General features: G+C 38.1%; 13 protein-coding genes and 1 non-coding gene across 14 annotated transcripts; 8 read left to right on the forward strand and 6 right to left on the reverse strand.

Annotated features, from left to right (window-relative positions):
- The first annotated feature begins 2,635 nt into the window (after positions 1–2,635).
- On the forward strand, positions 2,636–2,706 carry SPAR_Dtrna18G. Its single transcript has one exon. It is a non-coding gene; the product is annotated as a tRNA-Gly (tRNA).
- Positions 2,707–2,964: 258 nt separating this feature from the next.
- SPAR_D04580 (uncharacterized protein) lies at positions 2,965–3,780 on the forward strand (the record flags this gene model as incomplete). Its single annotated transcript, XM_033909600.1, has 1 exon — positions 2,965–3,780. One exon carries the CDS (start codon positions 2,965–2,967, stop codon positions 3,778–3,780), a length of 816 nt encoding a protein of 271 aa, XP_033765491.1.
- A 287-nt stretch (positions 3,781–4,067) lies between these two features.
- Positions 4,068–5,360, reverse strand: DIN7 (exodeoxyribonuclease DIN7; the record flags this gene model as incomplete). Its single annotated transcript, XM_033909601.1, has 1 exon — positions 4,068–5,360. The coding sequence occupies one exon, from the start codon at positions 5,358–5,360 to the stop codon at positions 4,068–4,070; it is 1,293 nt and encodes a 430-aa protein (XP_033765492.1).
- Positions 5,361–5,826: 466 nt separating this feature from the next.
- Positions 5,827–8,130, reverse strand: AKR1 (palmitoyltransferase AKR1; the record flags this gene model as incomplete). Its single annotated transcript, XM_033909602.1, has 1 exon — positions 5,827–8,130. The coding sequence occupies one exon, from the start codon at positions 8,128–8,130 to the stop codon at positions 5,827–5,829; it is 2,304 nt and encodes a 767-aa protein (XP_033765493.1).
- A 516-nt stretch (positions 8,131–8,646) lies between these two features.
- PEX10 (ubiquitin-protein ligase peroxin 10) lies at positions 8,647–9,651 on the forward strand (the record flags this gene model as incomplete). The annotated part of the gene is made up of 1 exon (XM_033909603.1): positions 8,647–9,651. One exon carries the CDS (start codon positions 8,647–8,649, stop codon positions 9,649–9,651), a length of 1,005 nt encoding a protein of 334 aa, XP_033765494.1.
- A 231-nt stretch (positions 9,652–9,882) lies between these two features.
- On the reverse strand, positions 9,883–11,805 carry HEL2 (E3 ubiquitin-protein ligase HEL2; the record flags this gene model as incomplete). The annotated part of the gene is made up of 1 exon (XM_033909604.1): positions 9,883–11,805. The coding sequence occupies one exon, from the start codon at positions 11,803–11,805 to the stop codon at positions 9,883–9,885; it is 1,923 nt and encodes a 640-aa protein (XP_033765495.1).
- Positions 11,806–12,302: 497 nt separating this feature from the next.
- CIA1 (iron-sulfur cluster assembly protein CIA1) lies at positions 12,303–13,295 on the reverse strand (the record flags this gene model as incomplete). The annotated part of the gene is made up of 1 exon (XM_033909605.1): positions 12,303–13,295. The coding sequence occupies one exon, from the start codon at positions 13,293–13,295 to the stop codon at positions 12,303–12,305; it is 993 nt and encodes a 330-aa protein (XP_033765496.1).
- A 503-nt stretch (positions 13,296–13,798) lies between these two features.
- On the forward strand, positions 13,799–14,938 carry MSW1 (tryptophan--tRNA ligase MSW1; the record flags this gene model as incomplete). The annotated part of the gene is made up of 1 exon (XM_033909606.1): positions 13,799–14,938. The coding sequence occupies one exon, from the start codon at positions 13,799–13,801 to the stop codon at positions 14,936–14,938; it is 1,140 nt and encodes a 379-aa protein (XP_033765497.1).
- Positions 14,939–15,477: 539 nt separating this feature from the next.
- On the forward strand, positions 15,478–18,492 carry CCC2 (Cu(2+)-transporting P-type ATPase CCC2; the record flags this gene model as incomplete). Its single annotated transcript, XM_033909607.1, has 1 exon — positions 15,478–18,492. One exon carries the CDS (start codon positions 15,478–15,480, stop codon positions 18,490–18,492), a length of 3,015 nt encoding a protein of 1,004 aa, XP_033765498.1.
- Positions 18,493–18,814: 322 nt separating this feature from the next.
- On the forward strand, positions 18,815–19,639 carry GLO2 (hydroxyacylglutathione hydrolase GLO2; the record flags this gene model as incomplete). Its single annotated transcript, XM_033909608.1, has 1 exon — positions 18,815–19,639. The coding sequence occupies one exon, from the start codon at positions 18,815–18,817 to the stop codon at positions 19,637–19,639; it is 825 nt and encodes a 274-aa protein (XP_033765499.1).
- A 349-nt stretch (positions 19,640–19,988) lies between these two features.
- On the forward strand, positions 19,989–21,071 carry DON1 (Don1p; the record flags this gene model as incomplete). Its single annotated transcript, XM_033909609.1, has 1 exon — positions 19,989–21,071. One exon carries the CDS (start codon positions 19,989–19,991, stop codon positions 21,069–21,071), a length of 1,083 nt encoding a protein of 360 aa, XP_033765500.1.
- Positions 21,072–22,066: 995 nt separating this feature from the next.
- Positions 22,067–22,774, forward strand: TLD1 (triglyceride-associated lipolysis regulator TLD1; the record flags this gene model as incomplete). The annotated part of the gene is made up of 1 exon (XM_033909610.1): positions 22,067–22,774. The coding sequence occupies one exon, from the start codon at positions 22,067–22,069 to the stop codon at positions 22,772–22,774; it is 708 nt and encodes a 235-aa protein (XP_033765501.1).
- A 502-nt stretch (positions 22,775–23,276) lies between these two features.
- On the reverse strand, positions 23,277–23,444 carry PMP3 (Pmp3p; the record flags this gene model as incomplete). The annotated part of the gene is made up of 1 exon (XM_033909611.1): positions 23,277–23,444. The coding sequence occupies one exon, from the start codon at positions 23,442–23,444 to the stop codon at positions 23,277–23,279; it is 168 nt and encodes a 55-aa protein (XP_033765502.1).
- A 773-nt stretch (positions 23,445–24,217) lies between these two features.
- On the reverse strand, positions 24,218–25,519 carry MTH1 (Mth1p; the record flags this gene model as incomplete). Its single annotated transcript, XM_033909612.1, has 1 exon — positions 24,218–25,519. One exon carries the CDS (start codon positions 25,517–25,519, stop codon positions 24,218–24,220), a length of 1,302 nt encoding a protein of 433 aa, XP_033765503.1.
- Between the last annotated feature and the right edge of the window lie 1,325 nt (positions 25,520–26,844).

Here is a 26,844-nt window from a genome sequence, read left to right on the forward strand (position 1 = left end):
TGTAGCTAAGTTATAAATATATCAACGCTTAATTAAAAAGTGTTTGTAATTCAACAATGAGTAATACAAAGACTGTTGGAACGAGTGATAATTAATAGTAACATGAGTTGCTATGGTAAGTATCTAAATGCCTACATCGTATACTAATGTACACCTCGTATACGTTTAAGTGTGAATGTCCTATTGCAGAAGGAAATGTTAAACGAGAAAATCAGATAGTACTGAATTTGAGTTAAAGGTCTATCAATTGAACATGATAGGTAGTTGTATATGAGTAATATGAGTCGTCACATAAAATGTATGATAACTACCGGAATTACTATATATTGGTCATAACTAATAATGAACAAATCTGCGTGTGTTTTATACCTCTCTTATATAACTATAAGAATACCATATTTAATCTTCATTAATACTGAGAACTATGTGAATAATTAGATAATTGTTTAGATTCCACATCATTTTGTGGATTCCTATATTCCAGGAGAACTTCTAGTGTATTCTGTATACCTGATATTATAGTCTTTTGGATGACTCCAACATCTCTACCACTATCAATAGTAAGAAAAGATCATTAGAAGATAATGGAACTGAAATTGAGGTATCACGAGACACATGGAATAGTAAGAATATGCGTAGTTTAGAACCTCCAAGGTCAAAGAAACGAATACATCTAATCGCGGCTGTAAAAGCAGTAAAATCAATCAAACCAATACAAACAACCTTAAGATACGATGAGGCAATCACCTATAATAAAGATATTAAAGAAAAGGAAAAATATATCGAAGCATACCACAAAGAAGTCAACCAACTGTTGAAAATGAATACTTGGGACACTGACAAATATTATGACAGAAAAGAAATAGACCCTAAAAGAGTAATAAACTCAATGTTTATCTTCAACAAGAAACGTGACGGAACTCATAAAGCTAGATTTGTTGCAAGAGGTGACATTCAGCATCCTGATACGTACGATACAGGTATGCAATCCAACACTGTACATCATTATGCGTTGATGACATCCCTATCACTTGCATTAGACAATGACTCCTTCATTACACAATTAGACATATCTTCGGCGTACTTGTATGCAGACATCAAAGAAGAATTATACATAAGACCTCCACCACATTTAGGAATGAACAACAAGTTAATACGGTTGAGGAAATCGCTTTATGGCTTGAAACAAAGTGGTGCAAACTGGTATGAAACGATCAAATCATATCTGATTGAACAATGTGATATGGAAGAAGTTCGCGGATGGTCATGCGTATTTAAGAATAGTCAAGTAACAATTTGCTTATTTGTCGATGATATGATATTGTTCAGCAAAGACTTAAATTCAAATAAAAGAATTATAGCAAAACTCAAGATGCAATACGATACCGAGATTATAAATCTAGGTTAAAGCGATGATGAAATTCAATACGACATCCTTGGCTTAGAAATCAAATATCAAAGAGGTAAATACATGAAATTAGGTATGGAAAACTCATTAACTGAGAAAATACCCAAATTAAACGTACCTTTGAATCCAAAAGGAAGAAAACTTGGTGCTCCAGGCCAACCAGGTCTCTATATAAACCAGGAGGAGCTAGAGCTAGAAGAAGACGACTACAACATGAAGGTACATGAAATGCAAAAGTTGATAGGTCTAGCGTCATATGTTGGATATTAATTCAGATTTGACCTATTATACTATATCAACACACTTGCACAACATATACTATTTCCGTCCAAACAAGTGTTAAACATGACATATGAATTGATACAATTCTTATGGGACACTAGAGAAAAACAATTAATATGGTCCAAAAGCAAATCTGCAAAACCAGAAAATAAATTAGTTGTAATAAGCGATGCCTCTTATGGCAACCAACCATATTACAAATCTCAGATTGGTAATATCTATTTTCTAAATGGAAAGGTGATCGGAGGAAAATCAACAAAAGCTTCATTAACATGTACTTCAACCACAGAAGCCGAAATACACGCAATCAGTGAAGCCATTCCATTATTAAATAACTTGAGTCACCTTATACAAGAACTAAATGGGAAATCAATCATTAAAGGCTTACTTACTGACAGCAGATCTACAATCAGTATAGTTATGTCCAAAAATGAAGAGAAATTAAGAAACAGATTTTTCGGTACTAAAGCAATGAGAGTTCGGGACGAAGTATCAAATAATAACCTCTACGTATGCTACATGGATACCGAAAGGAACATTGCTGACGTAATGACAAAACCACTCCCATTAAAAACATTTAAATCATTAACAAACAAGTGGATTCATTAGATCTATTACATTAAGGGCGGTATGTTGGAATGAAATTCTAATATCATCTATTTAATAGTATATTATCACATGCGGTGTAAGAGGATGGCGTAAAGATTGAGAAACAGTCATCCAATCTAATGGAAGCTGAAATGCAAGGATTGATAATGTAATAAGATAATGAATGACAACTAAAAAAAAGGAAAGAATATAAGGTAATAACACTATGTAGAACTATCAATTCCCTTATGTGGATTCCTATATCCTCGAGTAGAACCTCTAATATATCAGACAACGCGGAGACAGAGGTAGAGGTAGTATCTAAAGATCAGATACTAGAGAACCTAACAAATTTAAGCGCAAGTGGTTTAGTGGTAAAATCCAACGTTGCCATCGTTGGGCCCCCGGTTCGATTCCGGGCTTGCGCACATTTTTTAAACAAATGTTAGGGGGATTAGTACTTAAGAGCCTTAAGAAAGGTGTCCCTTTCAACTGCTTCGTCTACTCAGCATCCGTTCAGTCGATATTTCATATAACTTCTCTTCCTATACCGTTAATAGCGATTAATCAGACTCTACGTTATATAATTCGGTCATCGGGCTAGCTAATCTACAAAAACAAGTAGATACCTATCCCTTCTTGTTTTATGATTATTCTTCAAAGTAAGAACTTACAGAGCCGTCATAATGTTTCACCTGCCGGTTAGTATACTGATTTATTTTTCTTTGATATGGGCAATGGAACCCAGTTTTGTAAGAGGCAAGAATGTTGTCAGCTTAATTACTTTCAAAGACTCAAACGGCAAATTGCACAAACGGATAGCACCAGAAGAAATACCTCCCCGGGAACATGGTTCTCAAGCAAACCCTAATGCGTTAGGGTATATGGGAGTGCGCGACTTTTCAAGGCCAGCAGTGAATTTAGACAATATTTTAGAGACACAACAAAGAAAGCAGCAAAAGTTTTCAGCTGAATTATCTCCTTTATCCTTAGAATCAAAGTTGTCATTAGTGAAGGAAGTCCAAATTTTTGCAGGCTATGTGAGAAATGATGTGGAAACCTACAACAAAATAAGTGACCCCAATGAAGATTTGATTGTTATTGCGCCAACAAACGGGGCTATCTCTCAGCTTACTTCGAAACCATGGCAGTTTCCGAACAACATTGATAAGCTTGAAAGTGAAGGTGCCACCGAGAAGGAGCTCGATATGGCAATTCAAGAGAATATTTCCAAGTTCGTGAGATCTCACATCGTGGTGTACAATGAAGATAAAAATTCCTACAAGAGAGTCGGTCCGGGATGTACGCTATTGCAGAGTATCGACTTCACAGAAGGCAAAAGAAGCGATTCAGAACTTGATGGAGATATTTTACTCAAAAAAGAAGGAGAGGTATATTATGTGGCTTCTACTAAGGACAAGAAGTTTCATGCCGTCGAGAGCATCGAAAGTGGAAGCAATGGTATTATTTTAACGGTCGACTTCCCTCTGGTCTGGCCTTAGTTATTTTCCCTATGGTTCTTGATTTCTTGACCTACGCGAATGGCATTCTTTTTTTTTTGGTTATAATTTATTAATATTGCGAGTAGGATAAGTCTGCTTTATGGAGTTTACAATATAATATACACATTGGTATCGATTTGTTTCATAATTTATATTTTCTTTAGTGTTGAACAATAATTTGTTTTATGAATCCATATTTTTATGTTTAGCTCTTCCTAAGAGAGGTAGAATAAGAGTACAATTATGGAAGTACTATAACAAAACTCTGGAACATACATATGCGCCATTTACACAACTGATTGCACGGTGCTTGAGATTGTCGCTGGCGAGCCCATATAAACAGGGGATGTGCTTTTATTATCAACTGAATTCTCTCTCTTTAACATAGTGTGCTGCGTATCTACTGGTAGTTGCTTCGCTTTCTTATTGAGTGAGTTAGATTCACCAACTAATAAATCCACTTTGAATAGCTTTCTTGCTCTTAAATTTTTTTCTCTATTAATAAGTTCAGAAGCCATATCCACTGGGTGCAATTCTCCTTTTGCTATCATTTCATGAACTTTGTGATCAATATTTTTTGTATTAATGACACCTTTTCGTATTCTTGATCCCTTTTCGACAACGGAACCAATGCATCTCATGATTTTGACTATCTCAGCATGGGAATTTATGATTGGTTTAGGAATATTATTCAGCGTTGTTATTTGGTTTGATACAGGACAAAATACTCTTTGGTATTGGAACGCATAATTAGCGAATTCTACTTCTTGCTTGAACGCCTCACTGAAACAAAAATTTTCAGCCCGTTCCATTTGTGTGAGTATATCTTTCATTTCAGAGTACCGTTTCACTATCTTCATAGCAGTGACTACACCTACCTTCCAAAGTCCGCTGGTGTAATCACAGCCTGCTAAACAAACTAGATTACGAAATTGTTGCTCAGTTAGTTCTCCTAGGGGGAAGTTCTCAGGTAAAGCCGAAAAATCGTCTTTTGAGATTTCTAAAGCTTCTCCTCGATCATTTAACTTTGTTATGAGTGTTTTACAACCAAAAACTAACAAATCTGAATCTTCTGATATGATACCCTGTATAAGGCCCATTTTTTCCAAGTAAACCATTTGCGGATCTGCTTCAAATGGTGCCACAATGTAGGGAATTGAATTTCGTTTGCAATAGTCAATAATACATTTGGCCATTTCTGGTGTGACGTCAACACTTTTTTGAAAATATTCCATTGCATTATCCCTGTCGCCGACTGACCATAATTTCTTTGCAACCATTTTGCTTTCCAACCTTTTCTTCTTTCTTCTAGTTTCTGTACGATTTTTCACAGAAAGGGAATCACCATCAAAAACTATATATGGCTTGATATTAAGTCGTCTTAGTAGTTGTAGCCTTTTAATGAAAAATTGCAAATATTTGTTTGTTGGCTTGTTCATTACAAGTTCTAAAGCACACGCACAAGAAGCTCTATGTAGCCACGCATAACCATCAATAGCTAGCGTTTGATACATATATTTTTTTAGGGTTACCTGCTTTTGAATCCCCTTCAATTGAGGCAGTAAGCCAGGTATTCCCATTTCTATCAAATAATTTTCCTGTTCTTAATTTTAGTGGTCGTTTTCTCTTGCTCGCTATAGCAATAATACTTTCCATGTTGAGCCCATAAATATGATAATTCTTCTCAAATTGTCAAGAACGGCGTAGAGTGTCGCATGTTCCTTTTGTGGAGCTATTATCCTTCAACGTGTCACGGAACGCGGAAAAATGGAAATATGTAAACAAAAGAAAGTGAAATCAAAACAAAACTAAGACAGCTTCCAGTAATTTCCCAAACAGATATATATATGTACCAAAAGAAATTTTAAAAACAGTGCTATTTTTCCTTTTGTTAACTATTTATTTATTATTCATAAGCTTTCTGATAGTCCTTGATTCAGCCAATTATTTATAAGCACTGCAATTCGGGACATAAGCTTTGCTACCCGCAAATTTGTATAACAGAAGGCTGAAATATACTGTTCTTATTGATGAAAACACCAAGAATTATACCATATCATTTCCTTGTTCAACATCCTTATTTGGCAATTTGTAAAGCTTAAAATAGTCGACTTCTATCCCGTTAAGCAAAGCTTTAGAACCTGAAGGAGAATACAAAATTCGTCTCCACAAAGGCGCATTAACATCGCTTGTAAGCCAAAAGTCTTTAATATTTCTTTTCCAACCGTAATTTGTTGGTATTTTGGATGTAATCGAATACACGTTATGTCCAGTACTATCCTTGATCCCAATGGTCTCTTTTATAACCGCTAACCACTGATCCATACCAGTCACCGCGTAACAAACACCAAAACAAGTCCGTGGTTTTCTTATTGTCGAGCCTGGGACTGGCGCTAATACAGTGTCATTACTCTCTTCACCCGGATCAACCGGATCAATTGAGGGCGCAAATCCTTCTGGTGTAGTATTAAAGTTTTCATTGAAAGATAACCCTTCGGGGCCAATGGCCTTACTTTCTTTCATCAAAACATTGAATTCCGTGTTGGTCAATCCTTTACATATTTGAAAAGCTTGAACAAAGATCAAACTTGCAACCCAAACAGATTGTAACAAAGCCCATAATAAGATCAAAAACACAAATTTATCATACATCAATCCCGAACAGAGATCTGAACCGCCTAGAATGAAGCATTTGCCATTTTTCTGTGTTTTATCTTCATGCGCATCTTCAAGCTCGTCAAAATATTCCAGGCAAAGAGCAAAAAAGGTGAAAATACCACTTTCCATTAACGTAATAAAAAATATGAATCCTTTGTGGTTTTTCAGTCCAACGTCATTAAAGATCCAAGGGCAATAATGATCAAATCTTGCAACCACAGCGTTATTTAAGGGCGAAAATTTGCTTCTTAGAGGTTTCCTAATCCAAGTTTCAATACAAAAGTTTTTCGTATCAAATTTCCCGATTTCGAGCAAGTCTGAGATTGTTTGTCGCACGTTTTCATGGTCAGTTTCTTCTGGAAGACAGCCTGGGTCCAAGGTAACAAGCTGGCAAAAAAGATAAAATACAGACACAAGTATTACCAGCATTACGATGTTAGCATATTGCTCATCAGAAAATGTCCGAGGCATGACTTTAAGAAACCAAACAATGGTTACCCAAAGTAACGTGCCAAAAAAAACACCGGATAACAAAGGTGACCTTAATAAGGTAACGTTGTGAATACCCATTCGCCCATATGACGGCAGAACGAATTTGTTCAAGCCTTTGTTAGTGGCAATGGCTAATAAAAAAAGCACGATGATTGCAAATAAAGGGTTAATATGAGAGAAAAGAGCAAATGTGATTCCTAGAAATAGAAATGGTGTTATGAATGTAACTAGCTTGGCATGTTGACTTTTTTTGAACCATTTTCTAATGGGATAACCGTGGTAGTCAAACCCGGAATGGGTTAGAGCTTCTCTAAGTGAATATACAGTGTTCATTTCTTGAGCAATAGCGAAACAGTCTTTTCCAGTATCCGTTTTTTGGAAAAAATCAGCACCATCTTGTATCAAGTACTTTAGTACATGTGGTTGACCCTTAACAGTGCCCCAGTGCAGTGGGGTGAATCCTTCCGTATCCGCAATTTTTATACTGGCGCCAAACTTCAACAATACAGCTACAGTTAAGGAATCTCCCTGGTAAGCAGCCCATAGTAGAGAAGTTCTGCCTTTTGGGTCTTGGCAATCTACATCTAAAAAACCCTTGCTAACGACATTGAACAAAACGTATAGAACTAACATTATATTTGAGCTGTTCACAGATAAGTGCAGTAGATTGAAACCTTGGTCATCAGTCATGGTGGGATCAGCTCCGTGCTTGAGCAAAAAATCGATGATGTACACATACCCATATCTTGCAGCCCAATGTAATGGTGTGGCATGCAAAGCACCTGCCCTTGCATTGACATCAGCGCCCTGTGAGACGAGAAAATCTACTACGGAAAGTCTGTTATTAATACTTGCCCAATGCAAACCAGTGATATGTTCGACAGGGTCGCCATCGTTATTAACCTCAAGCAACTTGCCATGTATCATTTCTTTGACGGTTGCCAGATCACCTCGTTGGCAAGCCGTATGGTACCGGGTTAACAAGGGATCCTCTTCCGCCTCATCATTACGGTTCATTTGCTCGTTTCCGCTTGCGTCTTCATTTCCCGATCGAATGGCCTTCAATGAGGCTAACGAAGTAACATCGTTAGAATCACCTAGACTGATATCTTCCTGTGAATCGCTGTTGCTAGGATCAACCATTTGCTCTTCATCCGTTAAGGTCGACGCCGGTGGCATATTTTCTAATTCGTTCACCATCAACTAGCTACTGTGAGCAAAGAAGTTTTTTCTATGCAGAACGAAACGGAAATGATATATTCTATTGAATGGTTTATAACTCAATAATCGACAGTATGCAATTCTCGCTTGACCCTGGTGTGTGAATATTACTTCGTTTTATGGATCGTCCAATATGAGGGCGTAATGAGAAAGTACGAAACAATAGTCTAGTCTTATCACCCGGAGTGTGGGGTACGGATGCTGAAATTCGTTCAAGGAACAAGCAGCAAAGCATGAATTGATCATATTATAGACACCAAAGACCCAATAATTAGACAATATATCAATCTCTGTTTGATATATCAATGTGGGAATCTTCTTGTAACTAAGCTGCCAATTTTGCCACCAATATTTTTCCATTGCGATCATCTAAGAGGGCGAAGTACGTATTAGCCGTTTACATGAAAAAATAAGGTTATACTAAAGCGCATTGCACATTGAAGAAAAGGAATAGACAGTACCGAATAGGTGGGAGTTAAACAATAGAAAACCAAAATGAAGAATGACAATAAGTTGCAAAAGGAATCACTTAAACGACTATCACGGCTGAGATACCCGTTTGCCGATGCCCCAAGTATAGTACAAGCGCATCAAAAAGATGAACAAATCCAGACCCTTTTGATTCTAAAAGTGACTGAACTATGCAAATTGATAAAGAACCAACTATTTGTTAACTCTTACCCTAGAGAACTGTCCATATTTGCCAAGCTATTATATTTGCTCTTTACTACAGGAAGACGTGGTAGAACATTAGGCGAGGAATATGTTGACTTGATATACACCAATAAGAAGGGTACTCAACTGGTAGGACGGCTTAAAATGGTTTCATTCGTTTTCGCCTATTCTTTATGTCCATATTTCATCACCAAATTATACAAGAAAATAATGAAGAGCAAAAAGGAAAGCGAAACTGAAAGTGTCACCGGGTTTTGTAAGAGCCTTCTAGATTTCATTTTAGACTTGTACATGACCCTGTTTTATTTTAAAGGAACTTTTTACAGTATTTTTAAAAGGATATTTGGTATGAGATATGTTTTTAAGCATATAATGTCAAAAAATGAGACCAAGTTTAGAAAAGAGGGCTCAAAAAAGTACAAGGTTTTAGGTTATATTCTATTGGCTCAAAACACTATGAAATGGTATCCCGTTTTAACCTCTACACTCGGGTCCTGGATTAATGAGAAGAAAAGTAACAATAATTCAATTATTAGGTCGTCACTTGATTTACGGGAGCGTTCAGATCGTTACTCTATAGAAGGCATACCGAGCGAATCGCAGCTGGCTCATATAAATCTGTCAGATAAATATCAACTGCCGTATATTCCAGAATCCTCGAGAAAATGCATTTTATGTCTGATGGACATGACTGATCCTAGCTGTGCGCCATGTGGACATCTATTCTGTTGGAATTGCCTCATGAGTTGGTGTAAAGAGAGGCCAGAGTGTCCCTTGTGCAGACAGCACTGTCAATCACAGGAAATTTTAGCCCTGCGGCAATAGAGGAACTAATTAATGCTTCCGCTACTCTTTAGCATTGTTCGTAGGCTTTTTTCAGTAATGATGCCAACGTCTTAGCAGGAGAAGTAAACGCGAAAGAAAAAAAAAAGCTTTTTTATTTTGTAGCCTTGTAATTACATTAATTAATTAGATAAGTGTTCTTTATCAAAATTTTATTTAAGACTTTCTTTTCCTTAATGCTTTTATCGGTTGCAAGTTAGAGTACATTTCTCACTATACGCCAATGTGGAATAACAGCTGCTTTTGCTTTCCTTTCTTTTTATTTCCTCCACTACTTATGTTCAATTCTCTCAAATCATCGTGCACGCTAGCATTTTCTGTGCTTGACTTTTTACCCCATTGCTTAGGATCTGCAATCTGAGGTCTATTCAAACCTGGAATTTGCACTTTTGGCCTTGGTGGAGGTAATTGAGGTAAGTTGAGACTCTTCAATTTATCCTTGCCATTATTTAGAGAAGTAGCAGAAGAGGAATTTTTTTTACTTTCCAAATAGGTTGGGGAGAAGGCGACTGTATTAGTGGAATTTTGGTAACTAACTGATTGGGGCGTCGTCCTTTTGATGTTTTTGACATTTTTCAAAGTGTTTTTTTTTATGGTCGTTGCGAAGGGATCATATGATGCTGCAGGACTTTTCAGGGTTGGCAGATTTTTAATATTTCTAACGCCCAATGCTGCACCTCCGCTGCCTCCATCGTTTGTTCCACCCCAATGGCCCCTGGCTATTGACATTGAAAGAGAAGAATCACTGGATAAGGAAGGCAATGAAGTTTGTCGTGCAAGGGTCTGCTCTCTCTGTTCATATATGGCATTCAGATTATTATATTTGGAGGAGTTTTTGGGAAAGCTTTCAGCTAAGTTATGAATCAACAAATATACATCCGCATTTGGTCTTGTAAATAACAATTTATACGATTCCAGTAATTTTTCCGCACTTAAGCGACCTTTAGCATAATCATCGTTATAAGACGAAAACTTATCGAAGCCTTCTTTAGAATTTTCCAAATAATACTTTGCTCTTTCCACTAATCTTAGTCTACTTTCCTCAGGAGAACTGGCAGATCTCACATCGGTTCTAGAACCGGATGACGAACCTGGCAAGGAAGAAATAGATGGAAGGTCGTAATCATCTCTCTCCCTAATCACTCTAGATGGTGCCGAAATAAAAGTCGAAAGTTCTGACTGGAAAAACTTTGGTTTCCCCTTCAGGATATTACCATGTTCCTGCAAAATGTGGGCTTGTAATTCTAATTCGTCCTTAAATACGACAAACTTGTTATCTAAACAAGTCTGAACGGTGCAAACGTAATGCGAATGTCTAAAGTGATCAAAAAGCTGATTATAATCCTTAAAGTATTGAGGAGAAGCGGGGTTTATCTTATCGCAAATATGGCACTTTTCATGCTGATTTCTCATGTGAATGTATAATTCGTCGTCTGAATAAAATCGTTTTCCAGAACAGAAGGCACACATAGGATGGCCTTTAAATCCCTCTGAATTACCCTTAGTCTGATGGTTACGTAATTGGTTTTGCGTGAATATTTCAAGTTCGCTAGGGAATGCATGCTTGTGGGTTGCACATATTAAACAGATCATCCTGTTGTGTTCAGATTTCAAGTGTTCATTATATTTCTTGAAACTACCAAAATCACAGACCTGTTCATCCTTTGATAATGGACAAAAGAATTTTAAAAGATTCAGTGTTTCAGTAGCAACCTCTTCGCTAGTGAAACTTATTCCATATTTTTCATTTTTTTCGCAGAAGTTATATTTATCTGAAATCTCTCCATCTATATGGTCAGTGAACGTAACTTCTTCATTCTCTGTTCTGCAAATTAAACAGCTTTTCTTGTCGTATAAAGCCCGTTGTCTGAAAGCACAGATATGACATGTCTTATGATGGCATGGTGTTAAAGATACATATACTAACTTCCTTGCACAAATTATACATAATTCATTTTCTTCATCAGTATCATCTGCGCTGGAAGTATTCAGGCCGGATCCAGCAGAAAGATTATTTTTTTTTTGCTTTCTTCTAGAATTTTTCCTATCGTTGTGAGGTTTCGTATTATTATGAGGTCCTTGCGTACGACGAAAGTTACCTTTCGGAGTAACGTTTTCCTTGAGGGATTCACTCATCCTAATTATTGAGAAGAAGTATAGTCACTATTTTACGACGAAAGAGACTCTATGAAAATACAGTTTATGGATCCTTTTTTGCTAAGTACTCCCTCGACAATTTGTTGTGTATGGCTGAATCGGCAGTTGTCTCAACGTACTTTTTCCAGTATTTGAGGGCGAAATCAGAAAATATAGCTATAATTAAAAGCGATCGTGAGTATGAATCTACCACCGTAATATTTTTCTTTTTTTGAGACACTATTTAATTACAATACTTACAACATCTAACTTTTTTTTTTTTCATTTTTAAATTTTAGATTTTTACCGCATGCTTTTAATGCAGGGATATGTGTATAACGAGAGACCTCCGTCACAGATGACAGAATTGCGTTGTAGTAATACAGAGGTTTATGTAAATTAGGTAGAGAAATTGCCATTAAGAAGATTATTATCAGCATTCAGCTGGAATCATTACGCTGATATAATTTCCCCGGATTGTGTTCTTGCCTCTATCTTTACGCTAACTTTTCCAAAGACCAGAAATTCACGATCCCGTCGTCACCACCTGTTGCCAGTATGGTCTTACCATTCAAATCCAACCATTTCACAACGTTGATTTCAAAAACTCCATGACATAATGCACGTTTAGCAAAAACTTTCCATTCTCCGTCCACTTCTTCATACACTGCTAGTATTCCATCTGCACCTACACTAGCAATTAGGCCATTAAAGCCCCATGCAACATTGTATACCTGTCTCTTGTGCACATCCGGGAGAATAGCCTCACAAACCCATTCTTGTTGATCATCCTCATCGTCACCCATGTATTTCCATACCCGGACAGTGGAATCGTCACTTCCACTGCATAGTCTAAACACGCCCTCAGTCTTGTCAAAATCAGATGACCAAACGGTACCTTCGTGGCCATTCAAGACAGCAACACATTCCCAGTCATCGTCGTAATCTTTCCATATCCTAACAGTGTCGTCATAAGAACTTGAAGCTAGTAGCGCTTCAGATGGATGCCATATAACATGTTTAACGTCTTGAGAATGTTCTTGCAAAACACTAATACACTCGTACTCCTCACCGCTCTCATCAGTTTCCCATATCCACACACTTTTATCTCTGGAACAAGTTGCTAGGTAATATCCATCGTTCGACCACGCCACACCTTTTACTTCATTTTCGTGACCTTCAATGATAGCTAGCAGGTCCATCTCGAAAGTTCTGTCAGCAGATTCTTCCCTAGCCCAGATGGACACAGTAGAATCAAAGGAGCCCGCTGCTAACAGCGAAGTGTGAGGTCTCCACGCCACAGAACGGATTGCCTTTTTATGAGCAGTCTCATCCAGCACATCAATCAACGTAAAATCATCATCTTTCACATTTATTAGCTTAATTTTTCGATCAGTTGAACCTGTTGCTAATATACCTTGAGAAAAGTCAAAAGACCATATCTTATCCTTGTAAAGTTTCAAAGACTTGATCAAATTAATAGACGCCATCACCAAAGAAAAGAGCCAATTAAATTAATTCAATGCCGTAATATAGCCCAATTTTGGTTTGTGGTATCAACAAATCTACTATTTCTTCTTAATTAATGAAGCAAAGACGATATAATAATACTCGATGTGAGATTTTTCAAAACACGGCCCGCCTAGAGTAGAAAGTGTAGATGACTTCTTTGAAGGCAATGGAGATGGTATTTTTCAAGAGAATAGGTAGCAATGATACTGCAATACACGTCAGAGCCTGATTGATTTGATGCAATCGTCTCTGCAATTGTTGGGAAATTTTCTTGGGGATATTCCTCCTTATAAGGGCAATACAGAACAAGATAGAAGTGCAAAGATATTTTGTTTTTCACGTGATAAAATCGCCTTTCGAGAAAGCAAAAAGGGTATTATGCATCTAATAAAGGCTGTCTTTATCCATCTCAAAGGCTTGACGTCACTAAAGAGTAAATCAGGCTTTTTTTAAGTATCCATCCTTTCTATTACAAAGTAAGATGTTGAATAGGCAGGCGGTTCTGAAGTTAGCCAGCAAGAGATTGACAAGTACGGTGCAACGTGCGGATTATAAGTTGAATTCCGAAGCGCTTCACAGTAATGCTACGGTATTTAGTATGATCCAGCCAACTGGCTGTTTCCATCTCGGTAACTATCTAGGAGCTACACGTGTTTGGACAGACTTATGTGAGTTAAAGCAACCTAGCCAAGAATTGATATTTGGTGTTGCTGATTTACATGCTATCACTGTTCCAAAGCCAGATGGGGAAACATTTAGACAATTCCGCCATGAGGCAGTAGCAAGTATATTGGCTGTTGGTGTAGATCCAGAAAAGGCTTCGGTTATCTACCAATCTGCTATCCCTCAACACAGCGAATTACATTGGTTGCTTTCTACTCTTGCTTCAATGGGATTCCTTAACCGCATGACGCAATGGAAATCAAAATCGAACATCAAACAATCAATAAATGGGGAATATCAGGTTAATGATTCCGATGTGGGAAAAGTTAGACTGGGTTTATTTTCGTACCCTGTTTTACAAGCAGCGGATATCCTGCTTTATAAATCTACACACGTTCCTGTTGGCGATGATCAATCGCAGCATTTGGAACTAGCAAGACACCTTGCTGAAAAGTTCAACAAAACGTACAAGATAAAATTTTTTCCTAAACCTGTAACGATGTTAGCACAAACGAAAAAGGTTTTGAGTTTAAGCTCTCCGGAAAAGAAGATGTCCAAGAGTGATCCAAATCACGACTCCGTGATCTTCCTGAATGACGAGCCCAAGACGATCCAGAAGAAGATAAGAAGAGCTTTAACAGATTCCATTTCTGATAGGTTCTACTATGACCCCGTAGAAAGACCAGGTGTGTCGAATTTAATCAACATTGTCAGTGGCATCCAAAGAAAATCGATTGGAGATGTCGTAGAAGATGTATCTCGTTTCAATAACTATAAGGATTTCAAAGATTATGTTTCTGAAGTTATAATTGAAGAATTGAAAGGCCCAAGAACAGAATTCGAAAAATTTATAAATGAGCCAAACTATTTACACAGTGTCGTTGAATCTGGCATGCGCAAAGCTAGAGAAAAAGCAGCAAAAAACTTGGATGATATTCATAAAATAATGGGGTTCTGATTGCCCTTGGCTTTAGGCTGCTGCAAACGCAATGTAAATAATAAAACAGTTTAACTTGTACATATCTTTGTTATTTTACAATATGCAAGATTCCTCATCTGACACGTCCTATCGATAGACGTGAGTGGTCTTGAAAAAAATATGTAGATGTTAGCACAGTCTCTTTCAGAGGGCCAGCACCAGCAAAATGTTGTGTTGCCTACTGTCTGGCTTGAAAAGAGACAATCTGTATAAGTATTGCCGTCCTGGGTGCAGTTATTTGTTTTACCGATTCTCACGGGCAGCGGAAAAGAACGGGTGCAGTGCGGCGATGAGTGCAATTAGCTGCCGAAGGGTTTGCACCGGTGATTCCGAGACCTTTTGCACACACTTGTATATATTTAGGGAAGTCGCAGTAATTAATGGATTTCTTCTGTAATGTGAGACATATGGATAGACCTGAATATCTGGCCGGTACTAAACTACTTTGTAAAGGTTTCTGGGTTATTCTGTAAATTTTTTGCGGCCAAGGAGTTGAGGTATTTAATACTTAGAACGAGATGAGAGAAGTAATACTGGCTGTCCATGGAATGACATGCAGCGCCTGTGTTAATACAATTACTACACAGTTGCGAGCTTTGGAAGGTGTCACAAAATGTGATATTAGTTTAGTGACTAATGAGTGCCAGGTAAAATACGATAATGAGGTTACCGCTGATTCAATCAAGGAAATTATAGAGGACTGTGGATTCGATTGTGAGGTACTAAGAGATTCTGATATTACAGTTACGAGTACAAGAGAGGGATTACTGAGCATACGAGGTATGACCTGCGGGTCATGTGTTTCTACAGTCACCAAACAAGTGGAAGGCATCGAGGGCGTGGAATCGGTAGTAGTTTCTTTAGTAACAGAAGAGTGTCATGTCATTTATGATCCGTCCAAGACAACACTAGAAACCGTCAGAGAAATGATTGAAGATTGCGGATTTGATTCAAGTATTATTATAGATGGCAATGGAAGCGCCGACATGGCAGAAAAAACCGTGATTTTGAAAGTAACTAGAGCTTTTGAGGACGAATCTCCACTCATACTTTCTTCAATAAGTGAAAGGTTTCAATTTTTATTGGATCTAGGTGTAAAATCGATAGAAATTTCCGATGATATGCATACACTTACCATTAAATATAGTTCTACCGAACTCGGCATTAGAGACTTATTGACGCACCTTGAAAGCACCGGATATAAATTCACCATATTTTCTAATATAGATAATACTACCCAATTAAGATTACTCTCTAAAGAGGATGAGATAAGATTCTGGAAGAAAAACTGCATAAAATCCACCCTTTTGGCTATAACATGTATGCTATTGTATATGCTTGTGCCTATGATGGCACCAAAAGTTATTCAAAACCACATCTTCCCTTACAAAGAAACATCTTTCATCAAGGGTCTGTTTTATAGAGATATTTTTGGCGTAGTATTGGCAAGCTATATTCAGTTCGGCGTTGGTTTCTACTTTTACAAAGCCGCTTGGGCATCGTTAAAACATGGTTCAGGAACTATGGATACACTAGTTTGTGTTTCCACTACTTGTGCATACACATTTTCTGTATTTTCTTTAGTTCACAATATGATCCATCCCTCAGATGTTAGCAAACTTCCAAGGATCGTTTTTGACACATCAATCATGATCATTTCATATATTTCTATTGGGAAATACTTGGAAACTTTAGCTAAGTCACAAACATCAACCGCACTTTCTAAATTGATTCAGCTTACCCCCTCTGTGTGTTCAATTGTATCTGATACGGACCGCAATGAAACCAGGGAAATCCCTATAGAATTATTGCAAGTGAACGATATAGTGGAGATCAAGCCAGGGATGAAAATTCCTGCTGATGGAATCATAACAAGAGGTGAATCTGAAATTGACGAATCGTTGATGACCGGCGAATCCATCCTGGTGCCCAAGAAGAAAGGTTTCTCGGTTATCGCAGGATCCGTTAATGGGCCTGGTCATTTTTACTTCAGGACTACTACGGTTGGGGAGGAAACTAAATTAGCAAATATTATCAAGGTAATGAAACAAGCACAATTGAGTAAAGCTCCCATTCAAGGGTACGCAGATTATTTGGCTTCCATTTTTGTCCCGGGGATTCTAATCTTAGCACTACTAACTTTCTTCATTTGGTGTTTTATTCTGGGCACATCAGCTAATCCCCCCATCGCTTTCACCACAAATACTAAAGCTGATAATTTTTTTATTTGCCTACAAACTGCTACCTCTGTTGTTATCGTCGCATGTCCATGCGCATTGGGACTTGCCACGCCGACTGCTATAATGGTGGGCACAGGGGTTGGAGCTCAAAATGGTGTCTTAATAAAGGGTGGGGAAGTGTTGGAAAAATTTAACAGCATTACCACTTTTGTTTTTGATAAAACAGGCACCTTAACTACAGGTTTCATGGTGGTGAAAAAATTTCTCAAAGATTTAAGTGGAATTACAAAATTGGATGAAGATGAAGTACTCGCCTGTATAAAAGCAACAGAATCCATTAGTGACCATCCAGTTTCAAAGGCAATTGTTCGCTATTGCGATAGTTTGGGTCGTAATAACGCTTTGAATGCCGTGGTTTTAGAAAGCGAGTACGTGCTGGGAAAGGGAATTATCTCAAAGTGTAAAGCTAATGGAAATACTTATGATATTCTTATTGGTAACGAAGCATTGGTTTCGGAAGAAGTGTTGAAAAAATCCGGAATTATTAACAATAACGTCGACCAAGGAAACACTGTATCATATGTAGTAGTAAATGGACACGTATTCGGCTTGTTTGAGATTAGTGATGAAGTTAAACATGATTCTTACACAACAGTTCAGTATCTACAAAGAAATGGATATGAAACGTATATGATCACTGGTGATAATAACTCAGCTGCAAAAAGAGTCGCTAGAGAAGTAGGTATAAGCCTCGAAAATGTTTACAGCAATGTTTCGCCCACAGGCAAATGCGACCTTGTGGAAAAAATTCAAGAGAAAGAAGGCAAAAATAAGGTTGCTGTTGTTGGTGATGGGATTAACGACGCTCCCGCTTTGGCACTGAGTGATCTTGGTATTGCAATTTCAACCGGTACCGAGATTGCCATTGAAGCAGCTGACATAGTTATATTGTGTGGTAATGATCCGAATACTAATAGTTTGAGAGGACTGGCCAACGCCATTGATATTTCGCTAAAAACGTTCAAAAGAATAAAGCTTAATCTATTCTGGGCACTTTGCTATAATATCTTTATGATTCCAATAGCCATGGGTGTGCTTATTCCCTGGGGTATAACGCTTCCCCCAATGCTCGCCGGTTTAGCGATGGCATTCAGCTCAGTCAGTGTCGTTCTTAGTTCGTTGATGCTGAAGAGGTGGTCTCCACCGGATATTGAATCTCATGGGACTTCAGATTTCAAGTCCAAATTTTCAATTGCGGATCTCTGGTCAAGGCTTTTTTCTACTCGGACTATTATTGGTGAGCAAGACATAGAATCACAGGCCGGGCTAATGTCAAATGAAGAAGCCTTGTAAATAATGGATAAGTCTGACTTATTTGAAAAAAGTTTACGGGCACATAGGTATATAACGACAATAATAATTAATATTCATCGATCTTTAATAACTTCATATCTTTTGCCCCTACTGTATATATATTCTAAGTGGGCCTCTTTGTTGCATTACCCGTCAGTTTTTAGGGGATATTATTAGAGAATATAGTATTTTTTCACTGATTTAAAGATTTACTATAGCCCTCTTGAAAGAATTGTACTATTTCTCTGACCAAATCTTTACCGTACGAGTGTCAAAAGAAGGCTACAAGAACACACAAAACACAAGAAAAGAGGAAGGCAAAATGCATGTTAAATCGATCAAAATGAGATGGGAGTCTGGCGGTGTTAATTACTGCTATCTATTGTCTGACAGCGAAAATAAGAAATCGTGGCTTATCGATCCGGCAGAGCCTCCTGAGGTTCTGCCTGAGTTGACTGCAGGTGAGAAGATAAGTATTGAAGCAATTGTTAATACGCATCACCATTATGACCATGCAGATGGGAACGCTGATATCTTAAAGTATATAAAAGAAAAAAACCCAACTTCAAAAGTTGAGGTTATAGGAGGGTCAAAGAACTGTCCGAAGGTTACAAATATTCCCGAGAATCTGAAAAAGTTACATTTAGGTAACTTAGAAATTACTTGTATTAGGACACCCTGCCATACTAGAGACTCTATCTGTTATTATGTGAAGGATCCAAAAACAGATGAGCGATGTATCTTCACAGGTGATACACTATTTACCGCTGGTTGCGGTAGGTTTTTTGAAGGTACGGGCGAAGAAATGGACATAGCTTTAAACGAATCTATCTTAGAAACTGTGGGCAAAGAGAACTGGGGTAAAACTAGAGTTTATCCAGGGCATGAATATACGAGTGATAATGTAAAGTTTGTTCGTAAGATTTACCCACATGTTGGTGAAAACAAAGCATTGGATAAGTTGGAGAAATTCTGTTCCAAACATGAAGTCACTGCAGGGCATTTCACTTTGAGGGATGAGGTAGAATTCAATCCATTCATGAGATTAGAGGATCCAACAGTCCAAAAAGCTGTCGGAGATACGAATAATTCATGGGACAGAGCCAAAATTATGGATAAATTGAGAGCTATGAAAAACTGTATGTAGGAAAACTGACAGAGTAAAATATGAGTTTAAATACACCCCTTTAATGTAAACATTTATTTCAATGCATAAAAGTTCTTGAAATGCTGATTTATAATTACCATCTCCATCCGCTCGCTAATACGTTTGTAGGTGTGCGGGCATAAAAAAATTAGTCTTCGCGTGGCTGAAAAGATAAGTTCCAACAATATGGGCGGTTCGAATAGAGTAATCACTGCTGACACAAAATGATCTTCGCGAAGAAAAGAAACTAGGGATATTTGACCTCCAGATCATAATAACTTTCCTTTCATAGTTTGTTATCTACTTGACCCTGGATGGTACTTAAATACGAACAAGAGAGGCATCAAACATGGGAAAGAGAAATAGAAAGGGAAAAGAAAATAATGTTACTAAGAACGGTTTTCTGAAAGTGGGCAAGATCAAAAACTCCAATCCTGAATTGGAGCTTCCATCACAAGAGTACACAAGCATTGAAGAAAAGGGAAGTTGCTCACCAATCGACATTCCATTGATTACAAAGAAACCTGAAACTACGAAAGCTGACAGCACTGTTTTTGATTATCCAACAATAGGCGATTTAGTTTCCTCTGTAGAGGAACTATGTATCTTAAAAGAATTGGAGATAGCATTTCCAGAGGTAGGAAACACGTTGATTAAAGCCATCCTGATTGCCTCTCAAGGAACTTTAGAGCCGGCTTTTAACTCTTTACTCTATTACTCAAATCCGGAGGAAAACACCGACTTTGCATTACCAATGAAACCAATAAACGTGGAAGACCTTAGTAAAGTAGACGTGCGGGAGATTTTACAGTGCGGAATATTGGATTATATTGAAAACGAAGTTTCTGGTCAAGAAATAGATGGCTCCATGATGATCTCGAAAATTGGGTCAGAACGAAGTTCTTTGGGGGACCTTACTGACAACATTAACATTCCCAGGTCAAACAGAGAAATCGCCGAATCGACTAGGAACATGGCTGTTGCAGAGGAGCACAGTGTAAATTTATCAAGGGAAGCTAGTGCACACAAGGGAGAAGAAAAGGGAGTTAGTAGCTTAAAAGGTGCCGCTGTGAAAGTTGCAACGAAGTCACTGAAGAGAAACCGCATTCCCGTTACTGTGAAGAAGAACGGACCTTCGAACAATTTATTCGACGTTTTAAACTGCGATGAAAGTGAGGAAGAAGAAGAGCAAAATATTGAAACTGATGCATCGGATCAGGGAAAGAAGAGCCAAGGCGGAAATACTGAAGTCCCGAAGACATCAAAGACGGGTGACAACGCTCAGCGTGATAGTACAAATAAGTTACCTACCAACGACGACAGTGGATACAAATCTGCCTTTGGCACTGATAGTTGTGGCCTATTTGCAGCTGATGGAAAAGATGAAAAGCAGGTACATCCACCCAGGAAGCAAGAATTGAGTTTTACGTAGTGTGTAGAAATGTAACGTAAATGTTAGGTATTAGCTTCTTCGGCCAAGTACGCTCGGAATCGCAATGAATCGGCATTAACGTCGCTTCTTTCGCTATCATTTGCCTTCTGTTGCACTTAATAGTCTTCGAGATGGAGTCATTGCATCAGCCAATGTGTGGGCGGAAATGGCATTCTTCTAACAATAGCATACTTACTGCCTTTACTCAACAATTCAACTTAATGGAAAGCCAGGAAGGGTAGTGCCGGGAAAGGTGGGGCAATATAAAAACAGGACAAAAGGAAAAAGATTTTGGGCCTTTTCGAGGAACGCTGACAGTGTATAGTTTTGTACGATCTTACGATCCGCAAAAAATCCAGTAGTACAGAGGTGTGAGAATAATCGCGAATGGTCGTACGTAAACTGTGATCCATCGAGATTGTTAACCACAAAACCAGTGGGAACCCGGCTGGCCCAAAAGAATAGGGTCGAATTTGAAGAGAGGAATGTCCTGTTGCACGGCATAAAAAACCTTCGCAGGACCCGGGGCAAATGCAAGTCAAATTCTTTGATTCCCGAATGCTCGGGCTTGCGTTTGGCCGTGGCTGCATGGAAGGTCATCGTACTGGTACGGGCATCCTGGCTGAGTGGTGCCGCCAAAGTGCAACAGCTGTCAGTAGGGCGTGTGGAAAGTAATAGGCAAGAAAACACGTACGAGAGGAGAGGAGAGAAGGGGAGAAAAAGGAAGATAATAGGAACGGTGTAGATGAGCTAAAGGAGAATCAACATAAGATAAACGAATGTGAAGGGAGTGTCATATCTACCAACATAAAAATGAAGATCTTTTTTTTTCCTTATTTTTTTTTTTTCGATTTTTTTTTTTGCTTTTCTTGATATTAGTTTTTGGAAGTCCTTTGACGGGGTAGCCGGAGAATATACACCAACGGCCTTCTATTGTCTTTTTTTCTTCATTTCCTTGTTAGGCATCTCTATCCGTTATTACCTTGGGCTACATCATGTTTTTTTTTCCAAAACTTAGGAAACTTATAGGTTCAACTTTAATCGAACAAGACACAAGAAATTCATCAGGAAAAGAAGAGATCATGTCGAATAGCCGATTAGCACTTGTTATTATCAACCATGCCTTTGATAAAGTAATATCTTTAACATGGCATTGTGGAATTTTATCAGAAATAAGATCAGGCCTGATGTTAATGTTCAACATTTTTCAGTTAATGTGTTCTTTGGGTGTGATCATATTGCTGTTGCCCATTATCATACTGGACGCGATCGACTTGTTCCTTTATATATGCCGATTGCTTGATTACGGTTGCAAGTTATTCCACTATAATAGATCGTCATTACCAGTAGGAGATGGAAAAGAAGAGACCAGTGGGCCCACGAGCACAAAGGAAGAAATAATCATTGATGAGGAAATAATAAATATGCTAAATGAGTCTTCAGAATCATTGATTGATCATATTACAGCTGGTTTGGAATATGATACTCGTTCAGAAAGTGCTAACAAAAGCAGACGTATGAATTTATCTAGTACAGTTACGTTTGTAAGGCAGAATAAAAATAGTAATGAAAGGAAGGAAGACGCTTACTATGAGGAAGAGGACGATGATTTTCTATCAAATCCGAATTATGATAAGATATCATTGATCGAAAGATCATTTACGAGTCGTTTTGAAGTGGCTTGTGAGCAGAAAGCTGCTTAAGTTACTAATCAAGGTCAAGATGACGCGCTGCTAATAACATTTATTGCTACAGAAAGAAAACTAATAATAACCATAAGGCTAGAAAAACACAAGAATAAAAAAAGAGAAGGAATGTGGGTAGGGATTTGCTACCCCTCTGATAAAAGGCTGTTCTATCTTTTGAAACTCTACTACACAAATAAACAGATGATATTGGCTATATTTATATAGATAAACGAACTTGCAGGACAGATAGTTAAGTGTCTATATCATGTGTAATTTAAGCGAAGAAAAAAGTACAAAAACGGTAAGGTAAAAAAAAGATGAGAATTTTTTTTGTGATAAAATTAATTATTAAAAAATACACACGTAGTTAAAATTAACAGCGGAGGAGGAAACCTTAAGAGAAAAAAAATAAGAAAGGAAACACAGAGAAATGAGGGTGACCCGAATATATTAAAACTTTCTCCTAACATTGCTTCTCTCATTTCATTTGATAGTTACTTTCGTTTATTGGATGAGCTTAATCTTGTAGAACAATGTACAAAGCATATAGCATACCTGGGAACCAAGCTAAAATCGTTAAAATGATATCCACTATACAGTCAGTACCCCACCCACGGGCTAGAAAAACGGCGACTGGTGGTAAGAAAAGTGATAATATAATGTTGATGATCTTGGCGGAATCCATTGTTGTGTTGTGTTGTGTTGCTTAGTTCAAAAATGTAGTATCAATTGTATAATATCGGCGAAAAACAACAAACGATATCAAAGTTTCCTTCTTTTTCTCCTTTCTCTCCTCCAAACAAAAACAGACAAATCCTCTTTTGTATTTATAGAGGCGCCCATCGCAAAATAAACTGGACCCCCTTTTGAGGACGTGATTAAAGGGCACTCTGCACCACCCAGAGCCCACACATATCATAACACCCGCCTTTAGGGGCCTGCGGAAGTGAGGGGAGCAGTAAATAGTGATCTTTCTGTGATGGTCTTCAAAATCCCTCTCGCTGTCTCGGGTTTTTCGATTTCAGAGAGCACTTTCTCCTCATATGTGTTCCGAAATCGGTCTTGGAGGCAGGAAAGCGGGAGCAAAGACATTTACCGCTTGCGCGCTCCTTCTTCCATATGCGGTGCTCGACTGCCGATAGCAGGATTACACGCACGGATACGCTGGACGTCTGCGATTCGGTGATGCTTAGGACTCAAGTATTTCGTCATCGCATACTTTAGTCCTCGCTATCTTCGGCCCTTTACTGTGATAATGGTACCACGTTCCCATAAAATTCTTATTACTAAATCTCTATAAAGCTGCAACAGCTAGTTTGTATATATAAATTATTAGCTCTTCCTCCTCAGTCGCTTGGGAAATTGGAGCTCCTCTATTAAAAATGATGTCCCTGGAATAGTATTGATACAATCGAAGAGTCTCCAAAAAACCATCGGGGAGGCTTTTTTTAGTACCCTTCAGGATACTGAATCCGGCTGCCAATCTAACCCTAATCTTTGGTAAACTTGTGCCTGACATTGCGACCATATCGTAGCCTTTTCTTCTTTAGATAAGCTGACTTTGTTTTTCCCCTGTTGATTTGGTGCGGCGCTTGATCTCATCATCAATTCATCGAGGTTATTATTGGGATTTTTCAACTGGATGTTCTTCAATAAGGCCTTTTTCAAAAGCGATTTTGTTTCTGTACTGTTCTTCCGCGGTATTATGCTCGGTGGTGGCATGTCTGGTCTTTTTAAGTTGGACTGTTGTAGCTTCCATTTCTTATATTCTGAGCATCTTTGCTTGAAATCGAATCTACATTGTGCCTCTACTGCTATATTTAAAAGGTAATTTTCGATGATATTCCTCCATTCCGGTTTGGACAAGTTCATCACGACTTCATTTCTGCCAGTTATGTGTTCGTGCCTTTTCCTGGCAGTGGCTACTGTATATTTGGCGCTAGTCAGTTTGAACTCATAATCCAAGTTAGCTTCCATGTACAGATCCGAATGGACCAAAGTTGCGATTATGGTCTCATCACTAGAATATAGTGGTAATAATTGTAACCTAAACTGGGGCATATTGTCACCCACTGTTACTACCTCTGGTAATTGATTACCCCATTCGGGCCTTAACTTCTCAACTATTAATAACGATCTTATATCGTTTAAATCCCAATCCAATAACTCCCTCTTGGTAAACTTGGGACGCCCGTTACAGAGGATATTGGATGGATCTGCTAATAGGATATCCGGCGAGTACATGTCATAAAACGTTTTGGGTAGGGCTTCATCTAAACTCACCCTCGTTATTAATTTGTGGTTAGGAAATTCGGAGAGCGAGGAATCATTAGTTAGTTGGGTGTGCACAGTAGAAGGAGCAGAAAATATACTTGATTGGTAAGATGAGGCATTATCCGAAAGTAAGCTCCCGCTTTCAGCCACGCTTGACCTTCTGCTTACTGAATGCATACTACTCGAGTGGTGTGACCTTCTGCTAGGTGAAGAGGCTAATAACCTTTTCTTAATTTCATCTCTAGCTCTATCAGTATATTCTGGAGGGGCATTTACAAAGTTTTCCCTTCTTGACGAAGTCATGGATTGGGAGCTACTCATCGACAGTGGCAAGCTTTGAAAGGAAGCATTATCACTGCCACTTACTGTGTTTTCCGGGATGGCTTGTAGTGAGCTTGCAAACCCATGACTATTGTTAGTCGATTCTATTGGACGTCGTTGTAACACTTGGTTTTTTGAAGTTGCTGGTGGTGGTGAAACAAACATTTCTTTGAGTGTGTGTACCCTATGTGTTCAAAAAAAAATAATTTTTGTACTGTTGTTGGCTGTAGTTTCGGTATTGATAACTTTCAATATACGTCAGAAAATACTTATAGCGAAATAAACAAATTCTATTGAATGTTTCTTTATGATATTGAAAAACTCCATATAGTTTTTTAATAAAAAAGAGTAGCGATAGGCATGTCAAAGAGATTGAGAAGAAAGGAAAAATGTCATTTGGTTATATAAATTTTTTTCTTTATGGAGATTGAGGCAGCAATAAAATGTGGGATGAAAAAAAAAAAAAAGGCACTGGAATAAGGGGTAGCATGGCAGATATTCCATGTCTACGGCAGTTTTCTGGAAAAAATGGACTCGAATTTTCTCTCACAATTAATTTTTCCACAAAGTTATAGGATGAAGTAATGTGTGGGGCAGTCATCCTAATAAAGCTCGCACGGACTCCATTTCCCCGGACCTTTTTCCCGCTTGTTCTTGGGAATAATCTCGGAATAATTTTAGGGACTTTTCAGTATGACTGGGTTTCAAGGACGGAAAAACTGCTCAGTACCGCGTTATTCTGCCATTTGCTGACCGTTTTTTAGTGTGGAGCAGCGGAGGAGGGGGCGGGGTGATAATTTTTTTTCCGCTTTACAATAGAGAAAAGTCCAAGTAAGTCCCGGTGCTCGAATGGGCCTTGGTTTTATTGGCGCCGGCGCCGCCCAGAATAGGTTAATAGCATACGTGCATATTAGTACGTATATTTTAATTCAATATTGGTTGGTAAAAATACCATGGTAATATGTATAGAACTATAGAACTACACCTGCTGAGTTTGAGATAATGAAAAAAATTAAGCAGAGTGGATAAGGAAGGATGTCATCTTCCTGTCTACCCAAAGTTCTTCAATTATAATTTTGCTCCATATTCAGTTAAACGAACTATCGGATGGTCGGTAAACGTTGATAGCAAATCTTCTTCACGAAGTACCCCTAAGTTGAAGGGATCGTTCTGGTCTTCCTTGATTTGCTCCCTATAATCATTGTCTTATCCGTAATGTCTAACCTATCCACTTGCAAATACTAATGATGGTGGTGCATAATGTTCTTGGAGGTGAAAGATGGTTTCCGCCTTCCATGTGGTATGTTTAGTTCATAACATTAATTATAACTTTTTCCTCCAAAACATAAACAATACAGGCAGTAGTAATGCAAGGAAGAAAGAACAAAAGTAACATTCTTATTTATGGGTCGGTTAATAAAACTTAAGTATTTTCTAGATTTATTTATGAAAATTTGTGCATAATTTTATGTTCTAAACATTGAAATACT

This window comes from Saccharomyces paradoxus, chromosome IV (genome assembly GCF_002079055.1).
Source record: "Saccharomyces paradoxus chromosome IV, complete sequence".
NCBI classification, from domain to species: domain Eukaryota; kingdom Fungi; phylum Ascomycota; class Saccharomycetes; order Saccharomycetales; family Saccharomycetaceae; genus Saccharomyces; species Saccharomyces paradoxus.